Source organism: Hyperolius riggenbachi, chromosome 5, assembly GCF_040937935.1.
Source record: "Hyperolius riggenbachi isolate aHypRig1 chromosome 5, aHypRig1.pri, whole genome shotgun sequence".
NCBI lineage: Eukaryota > Metazoa > Chordata > Amphibia > Anura > Hyperoliidae > Hyperolius > Hyperolius riggenbachi.
Window position 1 is genome coordinate 358,234,692 of NC_090650.1, and position 26,442 is coordinate 358,261,133.

The 26,442-nt window shown below is 44.6% G+C and overlaps 1 protein-coding gene across 3 annotated transcripts in view; it reads left to right on the forward strand.

Annotated features, from left to right (window-relative positions):
• SULF1 (sulfatase 1) overlaps window positions 1–26,442 on the forward strand; it is a 185,334-nt gene that overhangs the window by 92,561 nt on the left and 66,331 nt on the right. For all 3 annotated transcript variants that reach the window (XM_068237475.1, XM_068237477.1, XM_068237476.1), the window contains 6 exons: window positions 10,319–10,488; window positions 15,895–16,045; window positions 18,810–18,985; window positions 22,014–22,142; window positions 22,711–22,767; window positions 25,585–25,714. In XM_068237475.1, the coding sequence (XP_068093576.1) occupies window positions 10,319–10,488; window positions 15,895–16,045; window positions 18,810–18,985; window positions 22,014–22,142; window positions 22,711–22,767; window positions 25,585–25,714 (813 nt within the window). The remainder of the gene's footprint in view (window positions 1–10,318; window positions 10,489–15,894; window positions 16,046–18,809; window positions 18,986–22,013; window positions 22,143–22,710; window positions 22,768–25,584; window positions 25,715–26,442) is intronic.

Genomic DNA, 26,442 nt, shown 5'->3' on the forward strand with positions numbered 1-26,442 from the left:
GTTTTATGGTATATATGGATTATATAAGCATAGATGAGACCTCTGATGGATCCTTTCCTGGCTGCAGTAACACAGGGGCACCTGTGATATGTAATCTATGCTTCTGCTCATAAGTCGGGTAGCAAGCAGATCTGTTTTCAGTCACATCATTTAACTGACAAGCTTCTTAAATTGATGGCTACATTTTATACTTCTGTAGAAGCTTAGATAAATATTTAACCTTCACAGAGGACCTCTTTAAGCTTTTTATCATAGATAATTCCAGATCTTCCAGGAAATGTTAACAATCGAAGTCTAAATTGCTGACGGTAATGCTGATTCATAAGCCACTTTTCGTATTGTGAGCCCTGACCTCTTGTTGACGTTACTGAATGGTTCCCCCCCTCCCGCCATATCTTTCACCAGATGTTCTTAAGTCTCCGTCATGCACGTCAATTTGGTATGTAATATTTTTAGATTGTTTGTTATGACAAAAGTGGTTTGTTTTTGGCATGAAGACGCTCAGCTGATGATGTCTGGAGAGCGACAAAAAAAAGTTTCATCCTGTGAAACTTCAGTAAAATGGGAGGCGGAGGGAGCAACGTAAGCCCTTCTTGGGATCTGTAATGTTTCGATAAATGTTACCACGTATTTCCATCCATAAAACACATAAACAGGACCTCTGCCCATGCGGCTTTCATTAGGCTTTGGAGAAAAAAGAAAACTACTGTCAAGTCTCTCTCAGGGCAATACAATTAGAATGGATATGTAAGGAATAACGAGGTTCTGGGAAGACTTCTTCAGCTAAAGACTTAAGTCTTAACAAAAGGCTCAGAAAGTGTGCCAAGCTGACCAGCCCACAGCCGTGAGGATTCCAGCGAGACACTAACTGCTGCGAGCCATGAGCCTTTCACCGAGCTTGCCGCTTGCTGCGATCCCGGCAGCCAGTGACACAGATGTTCCACTTATGGCATTTGACCCATGTAATAGGATTGCACATAAGATTACAAGCTTAATGGTGCTCATCCCCTTAGGTCCTGGAAGATATATACGGCATCAAATTAATTCAGCATAACCACCCTTCAGCATTTCTTGATGTATTCTCTTCACTAAGCTGCTTCGGTTTTGTGGTTTCCGTAGGCTGTATGGACTCATTTTCAACGCTATGTCTTTCAATTATTTTACTATGTACAGTAGCTAAAGAGGCAGATGACAAGCGTCTTATCCTCTGCGTATATTTTTAAATGATTTTGGTTTTATATAGTGACATTGCTTTTCATAGTAGATACAGTCCAAGGATGCCAAGATACAATAGAATGCCCAGACAAGCTTATAGTCTGACGGGATAATAGATAGAAACTAGAAGTAATGGGAGGGGGTGGTAAACTGTGTCTGATAGGGCCGGCGCTTCCATAGAGGCAAAGGGGGCAATTGCCCCATAGCCTGTAGGGGCCCCCCAAGGTCTCTCCCTCCCAACATACCTGTGCTCCCCAGGGACCCTGCAATAAAGCAATGAAAGACTGACAGAGGCGCACGCCTGCTGGGAAAGGTGAGGCACTACTCTGCTAAAGACATTGCAGGGGCCCCGGCCCCCGAGGGCACAGTTAAGTTGGTGTGTGATCTGGGGGAGGGGGCAGCCAGCTCAGGGGACCTGGGGGGGGGGGAGAATTAGGCTGAAACAAAGGGTCCCTAATGCTGGTTTTTGGTTGTGGGGAGATCTTTTTTTTGGGGGGGGGGGCAGGTTAATCTTGCCCAGGGGCCCTATTATTACTAGAACCAGCCCTAGTATCTGAGATGGTGTTGTGTTAGTGCAGTGGTCTTCAACCTTCTCCAAGTCATGACACACCACAGCGATGTAACATGTGTTTCAAATGAAACCATAATCCAGCAATAATAGGCAGGTCTGATAAACTGGTATGCGTGGAAATTGCACATGTACTTCCACGTGTTGTTTTCAGACACCACGTACGAAGCGCCACAGTCCAGGTTGTTCACTGCAGTACAATATAAAAAATATGAACAGTGGGCGGTGTTTAAAAACAATGCAGCAGGCAGTCCCAATTGTTTTTTTCAGCACATACAATGCAAGCGAAAAATCACACGTAATGAGAACGGCTGCCTGTGACCCATTGATTGACTGTGTGTGTGTGAACCCTACCTAAAAAGTTTGGAGAAGTGGCCTTTCCATATTTTTCAAACAGTGAGTGGAGGGAATGTCTCTTACCTCTCTTTGCTCTCTAGTGGCTGGAACATTTAGATCAGTTTTTCAGAATGGAAGATGCTGGCAGCATTATGCATTGAGGAAAGGCTCAAGTGAGGTAAGTATGCTGTCCTCAGAGACAGATTAAGCTGAAATGGGGCCCTAGGCAAGTAAAAACTTTGGGCCCACCCTTGGTGGCCACCTGGCTTTTTTGGGTAAAATTTGGTGAGAGCTAGCGTCAAAAAGGCCCTCAGTCTCTATCCAGGCCCTAGGCAACTGCCTAACTTGCCTTGTGGATGATTCAGCTCTGACTGTCCTGCTATTATAGGCACCCAGGTAATGCCCCAGTGTCTGCACTGCATATATGTATTACACACTGGAAAGAACTGCTTAGCGAGAACCTACGGCATTCACCAAATCCTGCTGAAGCCGGCTATAAATTTGATACATAAATTAACATTACAGAGGAATTTAGTGGTCTTTTAAGTTCGGCATAGCTGACATATTTCTTGGATAGCACTAGTAGTTTATTCTCTGTTTGCGACTGTAGCCTCAAGCTGATTGTACGATGTCCATAAAACAAATTATTCCTTTGCTTATATATAGTTTTGTAGCTGGATAGTAACAGTGGCAGCCAGGCCTGTGTAGTAAACACAAGAGGGGACTTCCACCTGGATCGCTTATCTTATGAGAACAGTAGAGCGCAGCTTTTGTCCCCTGGGCTCTGCCTTTGCAGCTGTTCTGAGCTACAAGTGTGCGTCATGTGACCACTTGTCTGTTTGCTGCTCGCTTGTTACAGACTGCAGGCTAGTGCTGGTGGCAGGTGGTTTAATTTAAAAATTCATCTTTATTCCCAGCCCCCTCCATCCCCGTTTCATTTCCTCAACTTCCCTGAGACACACAATTTCCGCCAAGCGTCGTGCCTCTAAGTTAAGCCCACTTATTTGTAAATTGGCTTTCTCTTTAATGTCAGCAGCTGCATGAAGTTCATGCCTGCGCTGTCCTTAATGGCCTGAACTTACCAGTGACACTTCTACTGGTCCCGCTGGTAGTGCTGAAGTCACACGTACTATTACCAATGGAAACAATGAAATCTGAAGAAAAAATGCTTATCTGTTTGTTTGTTTGTTTGTTTTTTACTTATTTTTTATATGCAGTTCTTACTATTACTAAGGGCTCTTTCACATTAGGGCAGATTTTCTGCGTTTCAACGCAAAGGATGAAGTTTGCGTTACCCAAGGTGAAATGAAAGTCCATAGACTTTCATTTTAGCTTTCACATATAACGCAGCCTTTTTGTGCGTTGCGTTCCACTGCACCCAGGCGCAGTTTTTTGGCCAACGCTAGCTTCATGCGTTACAATGTTAGTCAATGTAAAACGCACACTATGCGCGTTTTTAATCCGTTAACGCAGGCAATCAGTCCCAGAATGCAACAGAGGAACAATGTAGAAAGTTGACAACTAAAAGAAGAAAAAATTACCTGCGTTTTTCTATGTGCAGTAACGCATTGAAAACGGATTAAAAACGCACACTCACTGCAGTGCAACGCATATCAAAACGCAGTAAAAGGCATACAACAAAACGTATGCTTTGAGCGTTCTCCAACGCAAGCTCTGATGTGAAAGAGCCCTAAGTAACCTCAGAACTTTTTGTGCATATTTTATGTTTGGAGGTGTGTGTGAAATATTAAAATGATTGATGCTGTATTAAAACCATGTTCCAGATAAAAGGGTAAATGGATGCAATGCAGTATAGGAAATTATTTACCTGCCAATAGATTTGTAATAGTCAGCGATTCCTGCAAGAAAGGCCACACCCTCGAAATGTGGCTCGGCCAGGAGAGAAGATGTATAACTAGAGATAGAGATGTTGTGGAGGGGTTGGGGCCCCTCGGGGCCCCTCTTAGTGTAATTGCAATCAGTGTGTGATGGATGGGGTGGAAGGGATGGAGGGGCGCACTTGGGTGTCTCAGCCTCGGGTGCTCGAAGACCTTGTCCCGTCTCTGCGTGTCTGTATAGCAAACTTTTGAAAACTGCCAGTTAAGATGATCCGCAATGATGTTTTAGGCAATAAATATGTAAAGTGTGGGCCAATAATACAAAACAAAGCTCATCAACATGAAATACTAATGTCCCTCCATTGCCTAGTAAGTCACCTAGCATAACCCCCTCCCAAATGAAAACTAATTTTCCTCTACCTTGTCGTAGCAAAGCCACCCTATTCCCCCAGTACACAACTCACATAACAAAAAAGAAAAAAAAAATCTTCCCCACAAGCGACCTAGTCCTTCAACCAATCAGAGCGTAGCTAGGGCTTTCAGCGCCCGGGGACAAAGACTATTAATGCGCCCCCTAAGGGGAAGGCTGCGCCGCGCCACAAAAGGGGCGTGGCATATAATAAATGTGGGCGTGGTTATGGGTGGAGCCAAATGTACAGGAAGTTAGCAGGCTCATGCACACCCACCCTCCCTCAGTATGTACCTTCCAGCATGTTCCAAGACAAATTCAGCAATCATGAGCCCCCCCCCCATCAAGACAAATTCAGCGATCTTGAGGCCCCCAACAAATCATGAGGCCCCCAACAAGACAAATTCAGAGATCTTGAGGCCCCCAACAAGACAAATTCAGCGATCTTGAGGCCCCCAACAAATCATGAGGCCCCCAACAAGACAAATTCAGTAACCATGAGGCCCCCAACAAGACAAATTCAGCAGTCATGAGGCACATAAATAGACAGCATTTCACATAAATAGGCAGAATGCCCCCTTAATATGGTAGACACCTCTCACCTGGCAGCAGTTCCCCAAAATACACTCAATCCGACAGCAGTGGTTCCCCAAAAATAGGTAGCCCCAGGTCTGAAGGTGTCCCCAGAATAGGTGGCCAGCAGTATAGATGTCCCCAGAATAGGTGGCCAGCGGTATAGATGTCCCCAGAACAGGTAGCCAGGGGTAGAGATGTCCACAGAACAGGTAGCCAGGGGTATATGTGACCAGTATATGTAGCGAGGTGTATATGTGCCCAGTATATGTAGCCAGGTGTATATGTGCCCAGTATATGTAGCCAGGTGTATATGTGTCCAGTATATGTAGCCAGGTGTATATGTGTCCAGTATGTGTAGTCAGGGGGTATATGTGCCCAGTATATGTAAGCAGGGGGTCAGTGTTCTTCCCAGGTTCTTTTAGCCGGGTGCTCCACCCGGCTAGTTTTGGTGAGCACCCGGCTGTCATCTCTTCTGAGTTGTGCAGAGAAGCGCCGGCCCAGTATTCCCTCATCTTGCCCCACCCAGCTACTTTTCCATGCCACCCGTCTGGAAAAAAAATTCTGGGGGGAAAACTGGGGGTATATGTCCCCAGTATATGTAGGCAGGGGGTATATGTCCCCAGTATATGTAGGCAGGGGGTATATGTCCCCAGTATATGTAGGCAGGGGGTATATGTCCCCAGTATATGTAGGCAGGGGGTATATGTCCCCAGTATATGTAGGCAGGGGATATATGTCCCCAGTATATGTAGCCAGGGGGTATATGTCCCCAGTATATGTAGGCAGGGGGTATATGTCCCCAGTATATGTAGCCAGGGGGTATATGCGCCCAGTATATGTAGGCAGGGGGTATATGTCCCCAGTATATGTAGCCAGGGGGTATATGCGCCCAGTATATGTAGGCAGGGGGTATATGCACCCAGTATATGTAGGCAGGGGGTATATGCACCCAGTATATGTAGGCAGGGGGTATATGTCCCCAGTATATGTAGGCAGGGGGTATATGTCCCCAGTATATGTAGGCAGGGGGTATATGTCCCCAGTATATGTAGGCAAGGGGTATATGTCCCCAGTATATGTAGGCAGGGGGTATATGTCCCCAGTATATGTAGGCAGGGGGTATATGTCCCCAGTATATGTAGTCAGGGGGTATATGTCCCCAGTATATGTAGGCAGGGGGTATATGTCCCAGTATATGTAGTCAGGGGGTATATGTCCCCAGTATATGTAGGCAGGGGGTATATGTCCCCAGTATATGTAGGCAGGGGGTATATGTCCCCAGGATATGTAGGCAGGGGGTATATGTCCCCAGTATATGTAGGCAGGGGGTATATGTCCCCAGTATATGTAGGCAGGGGGTATATGTCCCCAGTATATGTAGGCAGGGGGTATATGTCCCCAGTATATGTCGGCAGGTGTGTCCCCCCAGCAGGAGGGAAGCAGCGCAGTGGAGGGAGAGCTATGGGCACAGTGGGGAGGGGCAGACGTCTCCCGGCCCCTTCCCTCACTTTTGGGGGCTCTCCCTCCCTCGCTGTCCCCTCCACAACTAATTTCCGTCCGGTTGGCTGGCAGCGGTGGGCGGGACTTACCTGCGACTCGTCGCAGCGCCGGATGGATCTGCCGCTACTCTGGTATAGTCCAGACCAGAGCAGCGGCTGGAGGACCCGAACTTCCGGCGCTGGAGCGAGACGGAGGTAAGTCCCGCCCGCCGCTGCCAGCCACCCGGACATTAGTTGTGGAGGGGACAGCGAGGGAGGAAGAGCACCTAAGTTGAGAGAAGGAGGGGGGAGATGGCCCCCCTTCTCCACCGCTGCTCACAGCTCTCCCTCTTCTCTGCGCTGCTCCCCTCCCAAAAAAAAAAAAAACCCCTGCACCTCAGCTGGGCGCCCTCGGGGACCCGGCGCCCCTGGGCACCTGTCCTACCCCGACCCCCCCTAGCTCCGCGTCTGCATCCAATATATATATTCCCATGTGGAAGCAGAGATTCTTTTGGGGGGCCAAAATACCATCATGTTTGGTTTATATTCAGGTCATCTTGGCTACTCCCAGGATCCACTTAAAAAACATTTGGTGCACTAGCCTTTTCCTATGCAGTGCCTACTCTATGGAACCCACTTCCACAATCAGTGCGAGAGGCTCCTTCTCTGGACAGCTTTAAAGAGAACCCGAGGTGTGTTTAAAGAATTTTATCTGCATACAGAGGCTGGATCTGCCTATACAGCCCAGCCTCTGTTGCTATCCCAAACCCCCCTAAGGTCCCCCTGCACTCTGCAATCCCTCATAAATCACAGCCGTGCTGTGAGGCTGTGTTTACATCTGTAGTGTCAGTCTCAGCTGCTCCCCCGCCTCCTGCATAGCTCCGGTCCCTGCCCCCGTCCCTTCCCTCCAATCAGCAGGGAGGGAAGGGATGCAGGCGGGGACTGGAGTTCTGCAGGAGGCGGGGAGAGCAGCAGACTGACACTATAGAGATAAACACAGCCAGCTCTGACAAGCTGTTTGTCAGCAGCATGGCTGTGATTTATGAGGGATTGCAGAGTGCAGGGGGACCTTAGGGGGGTTTAGGATAGCAAAAGAGGCTGGGCTGTATAGGCAGATCCAGCCTCTGTATGCAGATAATATTCTTCAAACCCACCTCGGGTTCTCTTTAAAGAGACACTGAAGCGAAAAAAAAATATGATATAATGAATTGGTTGTGTACTATGAATAATTACTAGAAGATTAGCAGCAAAGAAAATATTCTCATATTTTTATTTTCAGGTATATAGTGTTTTTTCTAACATTGCATCATTCTCCAATATGTGCAGATTACACAACACTCTGCATTCAAAATTATTCTTTCAGAGCAGTCTGTGAACTAATGACCTCTCCTCTTGTAGATAAAAAGAAAACTGTTCACTTACAGTTGAGATAATAAAAGTCAGAAGACAGCCCTCTCCACGACTTTGAAAATCGTAGAGATTAATGGCTTTTTTGCATAGAGATAACAACTGGAGTTTCTTAACTCTTCTTGTACTGGAAACAATTACACTGATGTATCTGATCTTAATGTTTTATTTCTTAGCTGTGCTACACATACAAATCATAATATCATAATTTTTTTTTCGCTTCAGTGTCTCTTTAAGAAAAGGATACAAACCGAAAAGGCTACAAATGTACCCGTTTTTACTTTTTTTTCATTGTTTAATCAGTGGAAAAATAGGTTGCGTATCTCCTGTAATTGATAATCCTTCCTGCAGATTAAATTGCTATAATACCAGTCTGCAGTCTGCTGTGCGTAACCAGCTGACGTAGGCGCGGAAGAGATTGTCATTATATCTTAATACGGTAACACCATCCTGCTTTTGTCTCAGCCTTTCATATTACACTCCACAGCCTTTGATTAAAATTGCATTTTAGAAAATAGCAGCAAGTTGAAGACCAACCATGTCACACGTTAATCAAGCATCTCAAGTTTCACCGATAGCCTTATCAAAGGTTTTCTTTGGCAACTGATAGAGGTGCCGTTAAGACAGGTATCTGGGTTCATCAGTGTGGCATACACTCTTCCTCCTCTAACAATATGTTACTTCCATTTGTTTAACAAATGTTAATTGCACATAGATTTGGAAGGCCAAACTATTCACTTATGTGACGTTAAGAATCTGGCCCTGCACGGGAAATTAAAACTGTTCCCTCTAAGAAAAATACCCATATTGGAAATATTTTAGCAAACTAAAGCTAGATTTTCTTCACCTCTGGTAATTGTTTGTGAATATCTCTGTGGGGATGGGGAAGGAGGGGGGGGGGGTGTATAAGTGCTTTACCGTGTGGTTGGATAGTGTTTGGGCTCTGCCTTCAAGCACCTATTCAGTAAGGAGTGATTGGGCTAGACTCCCTAACTGCTACTGCCTGCTGTGTGCACCCTAATGGCTGCAGCTCAAGCGCTTTGAGTCCACCAAGGAGAAAATTGCAATATACATGTTATTTGTCTTGTCTTGCAAAAATAGTTATCTAACATGCCTCCTAGCCACTTTCCCTACCTGCTAATCCTCCCATCTTGTCCACTCGCAGGCACCAGTTACTAATGGATATAAAAATCTGGGACTTTGTGTTCATCCAGCCCCACTGCACCAGTCTGGCTGCTGGGCTTACTTTGCATTAAAAAGTGGACCTATTCTCCACTGAAATGGAGATCAATGGCCTTTTACTCAACAGTACCACCTAGCAACTGGAGTCAGTGATGGATATGGATGAAAACAAGAAATGTCCTGGCTCTTCAGACAGGGCCGCCATCAGGGCAGTACAAGTAGTACAGTGGTAGCCCCAAAAAGGCCCCAGCTCATAGTCAGTACTTTATTCTCCTGCGGCGTGACCTTTTTAAGCCACGTGAGCTGTGCTGCATACTGTTGTCCCTCCCTCCACCTGCCATGTGATTGGACAATATATTGCACTGTGGGGGAAAGATGTGATGGACAGCTCCCTGCCTTAGGGCCTGTTCAGACTATGCGCGTTCCTAGCCGTTTTCAGGGAACACGTACGGGTACCAAAAACGCATAGAAACGGCTTCTAATGCTTTTGAATGGGCTAGTTCACATGTATGCGTATGAGACGCATACGTTTCATATCCGCATTGCTGCATGCAGTTCTGTGCGTCACGCATAGAAACGGACGCAATGAAAGTCTATGGACGCGTATCAAAAACGCGTTTTTAGCGTACGTTTCCCTCTGCGGTTCCCATAATTATTTTTATTCTCCTGGGTCACGTGTGTGTGCAAAACGCATTAGAAAACGCATTAGAACGCAAGAAAAACGCATGCGTTTTTCAACTTGCGTTTCTTTGATTTTATACGCGTGCTTCATACGCTGACAGTCTGAACAGGCCCTTACTCATGAGTACTCTAAATCATAGCTCCCAACTGTCCCTCTCTTGGAGGGACAGTCCCTCTTTGGGAGCCTCTTTCCTCCTAATTTGTCCCTCTTTCTATGTAAATATACCGTATATATTTCTCTACTAAAAAATGTTTCACTGTAAATTTTATTCCCATCCTTTAAATGTATATATTACTAATTTTAAAATGTTAATATGAAGGATAATGAACGGGATAGAAAGGACCAGTGTGGTTTGAATTATTAAACAGCATATTTTTCTTATGAAATCTTTATGGTATGCATGACTCCTGGTTTGACAGGGGCGTGATCAGGGGTGTGACAGGGGCGTGATCAGGGGTGTGGCTTAAGTGTCCCTCTTTCTCATCTCAAAAAGTTGTGAGGTATGCTCTAAATATCAACACAATAGTGAGACACGACCAGTACAGTACATGTGTTTCGCTTATTTCATGTCTTATACTCTGGGTAATGTTTAAATGGTAATGTTATATTTTCTTTTTTAATTTGCAGGACTATTTTACAGACCTGATTACCAATGACAGTATAAGTTATTTTAAACTGTCAAAAAAGATATACCCCCATCGGCCAATCATGATGGTCATCAGTCACGCGGCACCACATGGGCCCGAGGATTCCGCTCCACAGTTTTCAGAACTCTTCCCAAATGCGTCACAACATATGTGAGTAGATTCTTGGATCAGCTCTTCTGTTGCAGTCCAGAGAACTTTGGAATTGAATTTCCTGGAACAAAGCTATTGATTCCTTTATGTGTGTGTGTTTTTCATCGTTTTTGTTTTTATAAATGCTGTGTTTTTTGTTTGTGCTCAGAGAAGCAGATTACTCAGAAAAAAAGTTTTTACAGATTTCAGTAAAAGATTTAAGTGAACCAGACACACAATGATTATGAGAATATGAAATTCCACTCTGAAATTGATCTAACAGGGAAATTTTAGCAACGTGGAAATGGTGATTGGCCTGTTATGTAAAGCCAATGTTCAGGCAAGTCAGAAAAACTATTTTATGGTTAAGTCCTTAAAGGAATCATCAGGCAAAATATACAAAATGTGATCTACTTACCCAGGGCTTCCTCCAGCCCCTGGCAGCCGATATGTCCCTCGCCGTAGCCTTGGTGGCTCCCGTTCCCCTCCGTTGGAGATGCCGACCACTCTAGGTCAGCATCTACTGCACCTGCGCGAGAGCTGCTCGTGGCCGTGCTGACGTGGTTAGGAGTGTACTGAGCAGTACACTCAGAACCACGTCGGCTGGTAAGTAGATCTCATTTTGTATATTTTGACTGATAATTCCTTTAAGACATTATTATCCATGTACCATAGCCTCTCTCTTTCATTAACAGCTCCCTTGGGCATCAGTTTCCCTTTTTCATGTGTTACTCCCCATTTTCATCCTCCTCTTTCATGTGTAGCAACCCCTCTTTCATGTTCATGTGCCCCCTTGGGCTACAGCCGCCCGCCGCCCGGGCCTTTGTGACCTTTCCAGAAATCCGGCCCTGGAGAATGGTAACGGTCACGATGTTGGCAGGTGTTTTAGGTCAAAGTCGGTTATTTGGACATTGCCCAGAGTGTAATTTGGGTGCCTGTTGCACCCGATAATTTATATTTTTTAGGCAGTGCGAAAATCGGGTTAGGCATCGATAGAGAGATGATTCAAGTGAGAATAGGATAAGGGTTAGCGATAGTAAAATACTAGTAAAAATTATTGATATTTTACTACCATGTTACTCATTGCCAAATAGTACAATATTTCACTAGCGGCTACCCCAGCGCCCAAGTTACCACTGCAGCCTTTTGTATGCATTTAAGGTAGCTGCATATTGGCAGCCATTATACTGGTCTTGGGTGGAATTACTGAGTTCTGGCTCATGAGTATGAAAAAACAAGAAAAAAAAGTTGGTGCCATTTAGGCATATGTTTAAGTAAAAAACAGCATTCCGCTTGTAATATAATGAATATATGTTGTTCAGGGTGTATCCACATATAAAATTAAAAAGCTCTAAATCTAAAAAAATTAAAAACAATGCTGACGAGATTGGGTATCAAAACCTTCCCTGGAAAGAATAATTCAAATAAAGAAAAATATGATGAATAATGGTCCAACAGATGGCTCAGCCAACAAAATGTAATCAAAAACTGAACGGATGGATACTGTAATAGTGATAAATGTATCAACCAATTGTATGCATTGCCATGTAATTTTATGCAATTTTATGCATTGCCATGTAAAGCAGCAAAATCTACTTATATGATAAAATGTGGGGCTGTTGGGTGTTGTGTATCCTAAACTATTAAAAAACAAAACAAAAAAAACAACCCTAATTTTGAACTAGAAACCACTCAGTTGATGAGGCTTATAAGTACTACAATACATACATTTATAATGTGAACTTACCCAACTCTACAAATCAACAAAAAAGGCTTACAAGCAGACAACAGAACCTTTCAATTTTTTTTCTGGGTGGACATGAGCTTAGATTCTTAGGGTTTTTTTTCCATCACATATTTTTTTTTACCTTCCCGTTCTCACCTGCCTTGGAACAGCAAAATAGTCATAATGTCCTTCTCTTATCCAAAATAGGAATCTTTCTGTTATATGCATGCTGTGAAAAACTTGTTAATGTAGCTAAAAGAAAAACGCTTCCCACAATCACACTTGCATTGTACAGTTCCTACAGTTAACTACCTGAAGACCGCTCCACGCCCATGGGCGTTGTCGCGGTGGCAGCCCCAGGACCACCTAACGGCAATTGGTGTCAAGTCCTGGGACTGCATCTTGCAGGAGATCGCGCGCAGGCTGCGTGCACATCTCCTGCTCGGGGGGCGGAGCTCCGCCCCGCCTTCAGTCTCCGAGCGGCAATTGCCGCTTGGGAGACTGTGAGTCGGCGAAACCGCCACCTTTACAGTTAGTACAGCGCTGCGATCAGCAGCAGCGCTGTACTGGGGACAGCTGTGTGACATGGCTGTCCCCCTGGGGGACAAGAGAGCAATCGCCTCTCATAGGCAGAAGCCTATGACAGTGGATCACCAGGATTGGCTTCCTGGGGGGGAGAGGGAGGGGTTTAAAAAAATGTATAGTAAAAAAACAACAACACTAACATAAATATTTATTTAAAAAAAAAATAGATGCCACCAACAGAGAGCTCAAGGGGGGGGGGGGGGGGGATCACTTGTGTGCTGTGTTGTGCGGCCCTGCAACTTGGCCTTAAAGCTGCAGTAAACAATAAAAATGCCTGGTCTTTAGGGGGTGTTAACACAGTGGTCCTCAAGTGGTTAAGCAAAGGCACCCAGACCAGTTAAAGAGAGAAAATGGGAAGTACAGGATGCAGGGACCTATTTTAGAAAAAAAAATGGTTTACATATATTTTGGGAGCACAATTTTTGGCAATTTTTTTATTGTTTGGATGTTACAACCCCCATTTGATCATTTTTATCTACAATGGAAATGGCATCTGTAGAACTTGATTCTTGCATGAGATCCTTTCAGATGTCGCCAAACCAATGTTTAAAAAAACAGTATTTCACTATTAAAATTTTTCAACTAAAAGACACTACCATTACCGGTAAATAACAGGGCAAACCAATACCCCCGACAGGTTAGAGTTCACTATTGGAAAGTTTAGAGTGAAAATTTCTGTTTATTACACTTGCCTTTCTGTGATTGGTTCCCTTCAGCATCGCCCTGTTCACAGAACTATTAATTCACCTTTATTTATTCCTATTGAAAAACGTGCACATCTGGTTGAACCATTTAGCTTGTGTTTATAAATCCGCACCTTCGGGGTCACTTGGTAACATTAAGCTTATTAAGTCATTGGTAACATTGGTAACAAAGTACGTTGAATCATTCTCAAATACTTTTCTTTTATGCTCATTGAGAATCATTTAAGTGAATGAGTCAGTCTTTAAATTATTTATTTTTTAGCGTTTTAATTACATAATCCACCCTTCCATGTGTGCTGGAAAAATGTTCTCAATCCCTTTCTTAGATTTTTTGTTCTATAAAATAAAAACATTTGAAATGTCATTGGCTCAATAAAACAGGAAAGACCTAAGGAAAAAAAAGCTGTTCCAAGAGCATTTCTCCAAGTGATAATATACTTGGAAGCTTGTGGCAGGGGTGTAACCTGCTCCGACTTCCAAGAGATGTTCCCTCTAGATTGTTAAGCCTCAGATATGTGCTACGTTGTTTTGATCTGTTCTGCAGCTTTCTCTTCAGTTTTAACTTAAAAGACCACTATCAATAACAATTGTAAAATTTAAAATACATGTGTACAATAAGTACATTTTCCCAGATGTTTAAAATGCACTATAAATTACTTTTCTTCTATGTTCCTGTCACTTACAGTAAGCAGTAAAATCTGACATCTGACAAATTTTGGACTAATGCATCTCCTCATGGTGGGATTGTCAGGATTTTTTTAAAGCACTTAGTGATGTAGCGAACATCAAATTTTCAGTTTGCGAATGCAAATGTTCCCGAACTGGCTGTTCGCGGCGGGCTCTATAGATTTAAATGGTAGGCGAATGGCTGCCAATTTAAGCAGTTAATAGCAAACGGGGAACGTGCTAGAAACACCAACTTTTTTCAAAAAGACCTTTTAGTTTTTGAGAAAATCGATGTTACAGTTAGAGGGAAAAAAAGTAGCAAAGTTACTATGGTAAAACTACATATAATGTATTAACCTCCCTGGCGTTTGATTACGCGTAGCGCACGGCCGCGGGAGGTTTTTTGATCTAATTTTTTTTCATGTAGCTAGCCTAGCACTAGCTACATGATTACATGATTCCCCCTCCCCCTGCTCTCTCCCTCCCACCCTTCCGATCGCCGCCAGCGTTAATACCCATCAGGAAATCCCATACTGAACGCGATTTCCTGTAGGGCTTCCCCCGTCGCCATGGCGACAATCGGACTGACGTCAGGGGGAGTCCCGATCCACCCCATAGCGCAGCCTGTCGGTAATTGGCCAGGCTGCGCAAGAGGTCTGCGGGGGGGGGGGGGCCCTCTTTCGCAGCGGATCGGCGGCGAGCTGGAAAACACGCAGCTAGCAAAGTGCTAGCTACGTGTTTTTAAGAAAAATTATGCAAATCGGTCCACCAGGGCCTGAGCAATCCACCGCGGCGTTACTGGACGAGCTGAGCTCGTCCGTAACGCCCAGGTGGTTTACACGTTAGTAAATGTATTTATTTTTTTATAAATATATGTTCATAGTGTGGGAAATATAAAAAAAAAATGACATGGGGTCCCCCCTCCCCAGCCTCTTTAACCCCTCGTCCCCCATGCAGGTTGTGATAGCCAGAATGCAGAGCTTTTTTATTTTAAAAAAGTGTTGCCACGCCAATATAAATGATCTCATGAATCTCAGTGAAGTCCCCTGAAGACCAGTGATGCCAGATCCATCTTCTTGGTGGCGGGTACACACGAGGTCACGTGACAGCACAGGACATGCCCAATTGCTAAGTCAAGCGATTGCGGAACTTTGCGTGGAGTCATTTCGGATGTTAAAGATCCAATCCACCATGACGGCTGTTATCACTGCGTGTCAACAAACTTCGTTAACGTAATCGCGCACCTGTACCCACGCTGCAAGATTGCAGAAACGATGGTCACTCAAAAAAATTCCAGTCATCGGAAAGAAAATCATTGCATTGTAGAAATCACGTAATTGGTACAGGCCTTTACGCTCAAACAGTAAAAAACAGCAGCTACCAGAAATGATTGCATTGATTCTAATAGTCAGTTATTTTAGTTCTGTCTGAGTTAACACCTGTCAGAAGGTTATTGGTTCCGGTTGGGCAAATTTCTGCTTCTTCCTATTCACGAGATGGGAATCTGGGATTACTGGGGCTGATTTATTGATATAAGTGCAAAGCACAGCAACAAGTCAGGTTTCAGTTAGCTATTAAAACAAGCTTGGTTCCACTTTTACTTCATATTTCTTTGCACCTGATTTTATTTTTTACAGCCCCACAGAGATCAGGCAGTGATGGGATTTCTTTATGCATTTCTGTTGGTTTTGTTACACAAGTCAGGTTTATATAACATAACATATACACTCTGTTTTATTGAATCAGAACTCCCAGCTACAACTATGCTCCGAACATGGACAAACACTGGATCATGCAGTACACTGGAGCCATGCTGCCTATTCACATGGAGTTTACTAATGTGCTCCATAGGAAGAGGCTGCAGACACTGATGTCTGTGGATGACTCCATGGAGAAGGTAGGAACATCGTTTATTTTTTTCCCCCTTCATTTTGTTCTTCTTGTTTTCTACTGTAGACATCTGTTCAATGATACAATGAGATACAACAGTGGTTCACTAAAGATGCAGTCCTTCATCTTTCAGTTTCTGTACATGGAATCTCTCTTGTCTCGTCTTTACTTAAAGAGACACTGAAGCGAAAAAAAAATATGATATAGTGAATTGGTTGTGTACTATGAATAATTACTAGAAGATTAGCAGCAAAGAAAATATTCTCATACTTTTATTTTCAGGTATATAGTGTTTTTTCTAACATTGCATTATTCTATAATATGTGCAGATTACACAACACTCAGCATTCAAAATGAGTCTTTCAGAGCAGTCTATGAAGTAATGACCTCTCCTCTAGCAGAGGAAAAGTAAATAGTCCAGGAACAGTTGAGATAATAAAAGTCAGATAACAGCCCTCTCCACGACTAAAGGTGGCCATACACTGGCCCGATTCGCGGCCGTTTCGACAGCAGATTCGATCCTGGGATCGAATCTGCTGCCAATCGTTCGCACTAAACGTACCCGCCGATCCGATTTCCTCCCGAAATCGGATCGGTCCGTCGATCGCGCCGTGCGGGAAATTACCCTCGATCGCCCGCGGGTAGGGTGCGCGTCGCTAGCGGCGGCCGATCCGATCAGGTATACATTACCTGGCGCTGGCTCCCGGGCATCTTCTCCGCGCTGCACCGCTCTGTTCTGGCTCCATCCCGGCGCTTCCTGTGTCACTGCAGTGACCAGGAAGTTCAAATAGAGGGCGCTCTATTTAAACTTCCTGGTCACGGAGTGACACAGGAAGCGCCGGGATGGAGCCGGAACAGAGCGGTGCGGTGCAGCGTGGAGAAGACGCCCGGGAGCCAGCTTCAGGTAATGTATACGGGGGGGGGGGGGGGGCACAGGCGGCAGGAGCATCTCAACAGATTGTGATCGGTTTCAGGCTGAAATCGATTCACAATCTGTTTGCAGTAAAGGCAGCCATACGATCCCTCTCTGATCAGATTCGATCAGATAGGGATCTGTCAGCTGGTCGATCTAATAGCAAATCGACCAGTGTATGGCTACCTTAACTTAGTCGGAGAGCTTAATGGCTTGTTTGCATAGAGATAACAACTGGAGTTTCTCAACTCTTCCTGTACTGGAAACAATTACACTGATGTATCTGATCTTAATGTTTTATTTCTTAGCTGTGCTACACATACAAATCAAAATATCATCATTTTTTTTTCGCTTCAGTGTCTCTTTAAATAATCCTGCAACGCATCTGAAAGGCAGGCTTTCCACCTGGGGTCCTGATGCAGGTCCAGGCGGTTAGACCCGCTGCATCACTCTGCATTGCACAAAAGTTAACATGCAGTTCAATTGTTAATTTAGTAATCTCATTGGCTGTGCCATCACCTGGCACATCAAATACATTGCCCTGAGAATGGGTTTTCAGGGAGATACTGAAAGTGGAGCCGTCTTCAGCACCATGCAAGAAGAGGGACTCCCCCCTCCTAGTATCTTTAGCAACTTTTCTGGTATTACCAAAAGGTGAGTCAGAGTGGGTCTCCACCACTTGAACAACACCAGCTTGCTTTATCCTTGACATGGGAGGAATTAGCAGGACAAGGGCAAAAATCCTACCCCTCTCATGCAAAAAGTCCTTGTCCATGTCAAGAACAAGGTGCTTATTCCAACCTTTTGCTCCCCCTGGTAAATAGATAAATTAGGTCATTTTGACCCTCTGCCTATTTTTCAGAAATGTTTAAAAAGTAAAATCCTATTTTTCAGAAATGATTAAAAGTAAAATCCTATTTAAAACTGAAAACTTTTATTGAAAACATTTTATTTTTTAATCTGTAGCCTTTTTTTTCATTTATTTTCTTATATATTCATTTGCCACCTTCTTCTTCTGTATACTTCTGAATGTGGTTGACTTTATATTCCTTGTTTCTACATGTGTAGATTGCACACTACATATGTCATCACTCTGCCTTAATGCTCATGTAAGCCATACTTTTTTGTTTTCCATAGGCATTTTCTCTTGTGAAAGTAGGCAAATTGCACTAACATTCTTGAGTTCTTCTTGAGAATTTATTATTATTATTACTTTATAATACGGAGGCATGTTATACTTGCAGATGTCCAATGTAGATAAGTCCTCCTTTAAAATCAGTTGTCAAGAATTTTGGTCAGGAGACTATATACCATAAAAAAAGAATAGTACCGGAACCTGTATGGTTTATTTGATAGGCTTCCTCCCTTCACACAGGGGGAGCCTGGCTGTCTCCTCTTCCAGGGGTACACCCCGCCTAAATAGCCCAATAGTAGGAGGAGGACAATGGACCACCCAGTCCTGCCACCTCGTGCAATTTACTATTACCCTTTAATTTGCAACACTCTCTAAACAGATGTCTTGGCACCTGTCAGAAGTTCCGTTTTATAATGTTTATGGTTTTTAATTATTTTACATTTCGTTTTTATTTGGTCGTTTGTTTTTTTATATTTTTATGATTATATATATTGGTAAGTATGTTGGCCTTCTAAACGTATTTGTTATTCAACAACTTCCATGTTTGCGCAGGTGACATTGGAGGTGGCATTGTGGCAGAAGCTGTCAGCGGTAGCACCAGGATAATTCTGACAGCTGTGATCTTCTAAGATTGTGTAGTATCTTATACACCTGCCAGCTAATCCTCCTTTATAATACTAATCTTGTTTGTGTTTTTGTTTCCTCTATTTTTCATATTGCTAGCTGTACAACATGCTGGTAGAGATCGGAGAACTGGATAACACGTACATCATCTACACAGCAGACCATGGCTACCACATAGGACAGTTTGGTCTGGTTAAAGGGAAGTCCATGCCATATGACTTTGACATCCGAGTGCCCTTCTTTGTACGAGGCCCGAACGTGGAGCCAGGATCAATGTAGGTTCCCTTGCATGATTTATATCTGTTACATCTGTCATGTTTCCCGATAGCAGCATGGTTCTGTCTGAAAGGCCGTCCTGGGCTTCATCAGCTACTAGATACTTACACTTTGTTTGGACAAAGCAGATGAATCTTCTTTTTGATATGCTGAGGCTATGTTACCAGGCGAGCAGCAAATACTATAAACAGAGGAGTCTGGGAATTAGTGGAGTCTGCTTTGGACAGTGTTTTCTGTTTTATCATCATGTGGCTGGATGGCAACCTTTTATCTAATGAGTCTGGTTATACAGGTCTAAAGACTATTGACTGTAACCAAAGTCTGTGCAGCATGTGTTCTTGGTGACTGGGAGATACACGATCCTGTCTGCCCCTGCAGCAGGCTCAGGATATACTTCTGTCTGTGAAGGATGTATAGGCCTGTTTGTGCTGTCAGGAAAAGTCTTCTGTACATGATGCAAACTACAGACATTGGAAAAGTTCCAGGCATACAGAGCAGTAATCAGTCAGAGGACTCGTCTTCTTGTACACTTGTAAGATATGAAGAGTGAATCAAGAGCCCACTATGGTGTAGTATTTCACACCAAGATAGGTAAGTATAAAGTTATTCTCACAAGTGTGGATTACCAATAGGCAATCACTTTTTAGGCAGTAGGGGAACTTGAATCCATCCCCTCGGGTAATTAAGATGTTGCTCTCTGCAGATTTTTGGAAAAACCGAGGGAAGACCCCTCCACCAATGGTGGACTCAATGTATGTATGGCATACAGATAGAACAGTAGTGCCAATCAGATTATAATCAGTTGAAATCATTAAAAATTGGGGAAGTAGCACTTACCTCCACATAGACGATTCAGCAAGAGATTTGTCATCAAAAACTTTTATTGTGCACTCCAAAAATTGTGATGTGTTTTGTGGGACTACTTCCCCTTCCTCAGGACAAAACAAGAGCAGCTGGTGTACAAAATTGTAGCAAGCATGGCGCCTCCTCTTCGTGTACACTGCCAGTGCAAACCAAGACACACGTTACAGATTTTACAGGGTTGCCCTTTGGGGTCACTTCCATAAGAATCCAAGACTTTTTGAAATAACAACTTTTCTCTTGAACCGTCGCAGAATTTTTCAATTTCAATAATGGCCGTGGTTATAACCGCAGCTGTGCAGTGAAGATTTGATACAAAAAATGTGATGGACCTAAAATTCAGACATGTTTCAAAGTTACAACTATAAACATGTTTGTTCCCATTCTTTTGATAATAATACAGTGTAAAATCAATAGTAATGTATGAAGGCATAATGATGTGGACACATGGTATGCGTCTTCATATTCTACATGGTGCTGGCCTGCATTGCTGTGTAGAGCACATCTGTGATGAAAGGGGGGAATCTGATGACAGATTAGTGTGTGGCCTAAACCATGTCATATTCTCCCTGTAACACTGGTGAAAGGTTGCATGATCAGATCTGTAAGGTGCTGAGGGAGACGAGGGCACACTAGACCGCAGGGAAGTTTTATTGAGGAGGGACTGAGAGAGGAAGAAAGGGGGGAAACCACTAGACGCCAGGGAGGCTTTAGTGTGGAGGGAATGAGAGGGGAAACCACTAGACACCAGAACAGATTATTGTAGAGGGAGAAGGAAATTCGTTAGACACCAGGGAAGCTTTATTGGGGAGGAAGGGAGGAGGAAACCACTACACACCAGGGAAGCTTTGAGGAGAAAGGGAGGAGGGTAACCACTATACACTATGGAAGCTTTATTGAGGAGAAAGGGAGGAGGGAAACCACTACACTCCAGGGAAGCTTTATAGGGGAGGGAGTAGGGTAACCACTAGACACCAGGGAAACTTTATTGGGGAGGGAGGGTGGAAGACACTAGACACCAGGAAAGTTTATATGGGATGGGGGGGACAGGGTATTGCATGTAAAATTGGGGCATGACTAAAGGTAGGGCAGGGCTTTTCCTGGCTCCAGAAGTTGTTAGCTATGCATTACGGGTGGTCACATCCTTGCTATAAGCACCATGCGCACTTCACTCTTGCCCTCTCCCCTCTTCCCTTTGCTACAACTGATCAGGGCCGGCCCGCTCATGAGGCGGGTTGAAACGTTTGCCTCAGGCGGCAAACTTCTAGGGGCGGCACCCGCCCGTCCGTGGGTGCGGGGGAACCGGCCGCCGAGCCGGAGGGGTAGCGGGCAGGATGGGGGTATTGGGCCTAGCGGTGGGGAGGGGGGTCGGACCCACCCTCCCTCGCCTGGGTCCCCCGATCTGTGCTCCCCTCCAGCTGTAAATGGGAAGCAGCCGATGCCCAATAGTAAGAGGCACGGGCGGGGAGCACTCACCTTATCCGCGTTCCAGCGTGCGCTCCACTGACGTCACTTCCTGCATCGCCGTCCACTTACAATACAGTTGAAGTGGAAGTGACGTCAGTGGAGCGCACGCTGGAACGCGGAAAAGGTGAGTCCTCCCCGCCCGTGCCTCTTACTATTGGGTATCGACTGCTTCCCATTTACAGCTGGAGGGGAGCGCAGATCGGACCCCCCTCCCCACCGCTAGGCCCAATACCCCCGTCCTGCCCGCTACCCCTCCGGCTCGGCGGCCCTCCAGGGGGGGGGGGGGGGGTTAGGGGGTCGGCCTCAGGCGGCAAAAAGTCTAGGGCCGGCCCTGCAACTGATCCCCCCCCCGCCATTCACTGTCAGTGTCAGTTACTAGAGATGTGTGGCTACAGTCAGTCGCTCCCCCCCCCCCCCCCCAAATATGTCATTATACCAGCTGTCACTTCAGTATCACATGACTTAGCTGGCTGGCAGGGATTGGAGAATGGAATGTGTGAAGAGGCTGCAGGTTTTCAAGTTGTCAGGAAGTGTGGCCTCCACTGATCTGTTCCGCAGCAGCAGAGAGAGAGAGAGAGAGAGAGAGACAGAGAGAGAGAGAGAGAGAGTGTGTGTATGTGAAACTGCATTTATAAAACCAATAAGGGTGAACCATGGCTTTGAAATAGATCTATAGCTCAATATGGCTTTGTGTTGCAGTGTGCCGCAGATTGTGCTGAACTTGGATATCGCTCCAACGATTCTGGATATTGCTGGGCTGGATACCCCTCCTGATATGGATGGGAAGTCTGTGCTCCCTCTAATGGATATTGAAAGACCAGGAAACAGGTTGGTCACTCTTTATTTTTAATATGTATTAAATTTACTGACATTGGACTCGACATGTAATGATCTCACTAGTTGTCAAGAGATAGAACAAAAGCCACCAGCGGTGTAACTGTCTAGTATACAAGCACAGCATCTAGTATACAGTATAAGCACAGCATTGCCCATTGCTGGGAATACACGGTACAATTCTGAGGCTCGATTATCCCGCCCGATCGATTCCCCGCTCGAATTTTCGCGCTCGATTCTCTTATCTTCCATTCGTTTTTGCGTATCTTTCCCATTGTTCCCCATGCAAAATCGAGCGTGGAAACGATCGGGCGCGAGATCGGACATGTCGGAAATTATCTTTAGAGAGCACAAAAGGACTGAGAGAGTTTTCTACCCTTACCGGAGGAAATGTTCCCTTTTAGTGATAAGTCAATCATCATCCATTACTGTGTCAGGCAAATTAGCAAAAGAAAAGAAAACTGTGACTCCGGTGGTCAACAACCTTTTTTACCCATTGCAGTATTTGATTATAAGTGCTGTTTTTGCACGGTTAAACACTTTTTGTCCCCTTCCCTTCTAGATTACGGACCAGTAAGAAAAACAAGATTTGGAGAGATACGTTCCTGGTGGAAAGAGGGTAATGAACTACATTTATTATTCATAGCATGACTGAAATTCATTTGCCGTGCCTCAATAATATAAACACATGTCATGATTAAATATCCCATCTGGCACGAGGTCAAGGAGGCGGGCCTGGGCCGCTCAGACTGAATGTTTTCCTTATGAAACAGCTCTGAGGTAACAGCGCACCTTTGCCTGCTGCATGAGGAGCATTGGTTACCAGGCAGGAGCACAAAGTTCTACTGCTTCTTTTTAGAAAAGTGTGGAGAATAAAACATAATGGGGCTGAGATATCAAGGCAGGTTAAAGAAAACCTGGAGAAAGTCATGCAGTTGCCCAGAATAAAAATCCATGCATCATATTTTGAATGAAGCAAGAATTCCAACAGCTGGCTCTGGGCAGTTATCTCACTTCTGCTGCAGTTTTTTCCTTGCACCTGCTTTGAAAGCCGAGGCAAAGCTACCTGGGGTAAGCACAGATGTGTGTTAATTCTGTAACCACATACCTCTGTGCTGTGTCCATTCATCTCCTCGCTCCCCCCAGTGTCCGTAATCAGTCCTTGAAAGATGAGACTTTTGGCTAAAGTCACATTTTCAGACAGAAAGAGGCAGGCTTGTTGCTATGATCCCATTTATCACCCTCCCATTCTTTTCTCTTCCCCACCCCATTCATTAACCCTGATCACGCTCCCCCGGCTGGAAGCGTTCTGCGCATGCGCTGTAAGCATAAATCGCATGTGTAGAGCACTACTGACAATGGGAGTGGTATCAGGGTGTGTGTGGCTCGGGGCTGCGAATGCGCAGAAATCGGCGAGTGGCGGCGAAGAGCCAGCTTTGCAGGGGTCACTGCTGCTGGCCAGAGGGAATCAGGAGGTTGTTGTGGGCACAAGATGACTCCAGGGGGCTCCATGAAGCCCCAAATATTTTTTATTTCTTGACTTAAGAATTCCTTTAATAGGATCGTGGTAGGAGGGAACAGCACAAGAAGCCTGCCTCTCTCCTTACCACTTCTACAGCACTGCCTTGAAACCCAAGGAGTCCACAAACTTGACTTGCTCCCTCTCCCACTCCATGTGATCACTGTCTGGCCTCAGTGTTGGTGCAGGGGCTAGGCAGAGTCCCTGGGGGGAAGAAGGGGTGTGGCTGGTGTGGGACATGTGTGGAAACATTGGTTGGAGTGTGGCTGGGCTTCTGAACCAACCATATACCGGGACTCACCAGGGTGCCCCGTTACTGAGAGCGGCCTGTGCTAATTGCAGCCCTTGCTAGAAACATAATGGGGGTTTATGAAAGGTTACTAAATTAGCAGATGTGTGATTGTGGCCCCATGCCGATACATGGGAGTGTGAACACTTTTTTTGTTTAATGACACTCTATATTAAAGTTGAATTGAATGTTAAAAATCTTGTACTTACTGCACGCAGCTGCTAATATATAACTACTATTCCTTAAAGTGTACCCAAGGTGACATGTAACATGATGAGATAAACATGTGTATGTAGAGTGCAAAACATATTAATAACCGGGCTGTTTTACTTGTTTTATTTTGCTGCCTGAAAGAGTTAATTTCTTGGCATGGAAGTGACAGCTTCTGTCTTGTCGGTAGCTTGTCAGGAATATTGTAAATGTCACTGATAAGCAAAATATAACTTGTGAGGGCAGGGAGAGATAAAATACATGAGCTTTTTCTAACTCTGGGATACTTAATAGGCTGCCACTGATTAGAGTACATTCAACCTACTTTGTAAGTGTTAAACTATAAAAGAAAACCCTGTAATACTGCAAAAAATTATTTTTAGGAGTAGAAGGAGAAATATAGTTGTTTATCTCATCAGTTTATTTTCAGCTCGGGTTCACTTTAAGCCTCTCAGTAACCCTAACAATGATCTGATATGACCCACTAGGGTTCACTTTAACCAGTTCAGGACCGTAGGCTTACACCCCCCTAGTAACTGGGCTATTTTTTACAATTTAGTGCTCTGCAGCTTTAACTGCTTGCTGCAGAGCTATACTACTTAGAAAGTGAATCCCCCCTTTTCTGCCCACCAACAGAGCTTTCTGTTAGTGGGCTCTGATCGCTGCTGCAATGTGTTTTTTTTTTTTAAATTATTATTAATTTATTTCTTTTCTTTTTTTAATAAAATTCTCTTTTTAATGTATTTTTAATTCTTCCCTCCCCTGACAGCCAATCACAACGATCCTCTCTCCTAGGCATCAGCCTATGAGAGAGGATCGTGATCGGAGCCTTTCCAGGGGACAGCCGAGTGACACGGCTGTCCCCAATACGGCACTGCAGTAGATCGCAGGCCTGTACAATGTAAATGGACAGTCTAACAGTCTGTTAGACCGCCGCTGGTAGACTGATGATGCACTGCGCACGAGATCTCCTGTAAAACCCCACCTCAGGACTTGACACCTTTCGGCATCAGGCGGTCCTAGGGCTGCCACCTTCCGACGCCTATCGGCGTTAGGCAGTTGGGAAGGGGTTAAGCCTTTCACTAACTCTAACAATGATCTGATATGATCGTTCGGGCCCACTAATGGAAGGAAAGCTGCTATACAGTTTGATCATATTAATGGAATCAATGCGTTTTTCATTGCTAAACACAATCTGATCAGATTGGTTAGCAGCTTTGCTTCTATTAGGGGGCCCGAACTGTCATTTTTTGATCGATAGTACAATTGAATTCGACAATCAATCGCCTGGAGAATCGTTAATGGCCGCCATAAGAAATGGTTATTATAGCAGCAAACACTGCATGCAACCATAGTAGCGAAGACAGTTTTTACTTACATGTACTCCTTTTTCATCACCTTGTCATTTCCCTTAACAGAAAGTTCATCCGAAAAAAAGAAGAGACAAGCAAAAGTGCCCCTCAGTCCAACCATTTACCAAAATATGAGCGTGTGAAGGAGCTTTGCCAGCAGGCGCGGTACCAGACCGCATGTGAGCAGCCGGGACAGGTACGGAACTATTATCCATGCTTTATTATAGTACATCATCCTGCTCTTCTCATCACAGTCACACATCAAGGAGCTCTTACTGGATATCCATAGCAACCATGCCATGGTGTCGGAAGCTGTAGCCATCCTTACAGAAACCGCTGATAGTCTTCCAGTAGTGTAGATTATTCATCCTAGTCCTAGAGCTTCTTCAGTCACATTTGTGCCATGCACATTAGCTTTTTTCAACATGTGCAGAATGAGCTTTGCAGGTGTTTGTATCCTGTTCTAGCTCTGCGTAGGATGTATCTGAAGTATGCTGGAACTGCTTACATATGTGCATAAATATTTCCGACAGGAAACTTCTGAGTCGTAATAACAGCATTGTTCAATTTATGTTCAAAGTTTCAGCTGAAAATGATTCAGTACATGGCTGATGGTTATAGGTGCACTGCATTGGCAATGTGGCAATGTGTCTGTGTGCTTAAAGGGTACCTGCAAAAATGTTTTCTAAATGTAGATACTTACCGCAGTACGCTACGTTGAACAATCTTCGGCATTGAAGTTGAAGTTTTCTCACATCCACTCTCCCCTCCATGTATGCGCATGGCAGCACTGGTAAGGTGTGAAGTTTGGCCCGTGCCTGCACAGTAGCATTGAGCCACTTGTGCACGTCTTTTCCTCCCCTTTTTTCCTTTGGTGCCTGCACAGTGTGGCCAGGCTTGTAAACAGAGGGGAGCGCGGACGCA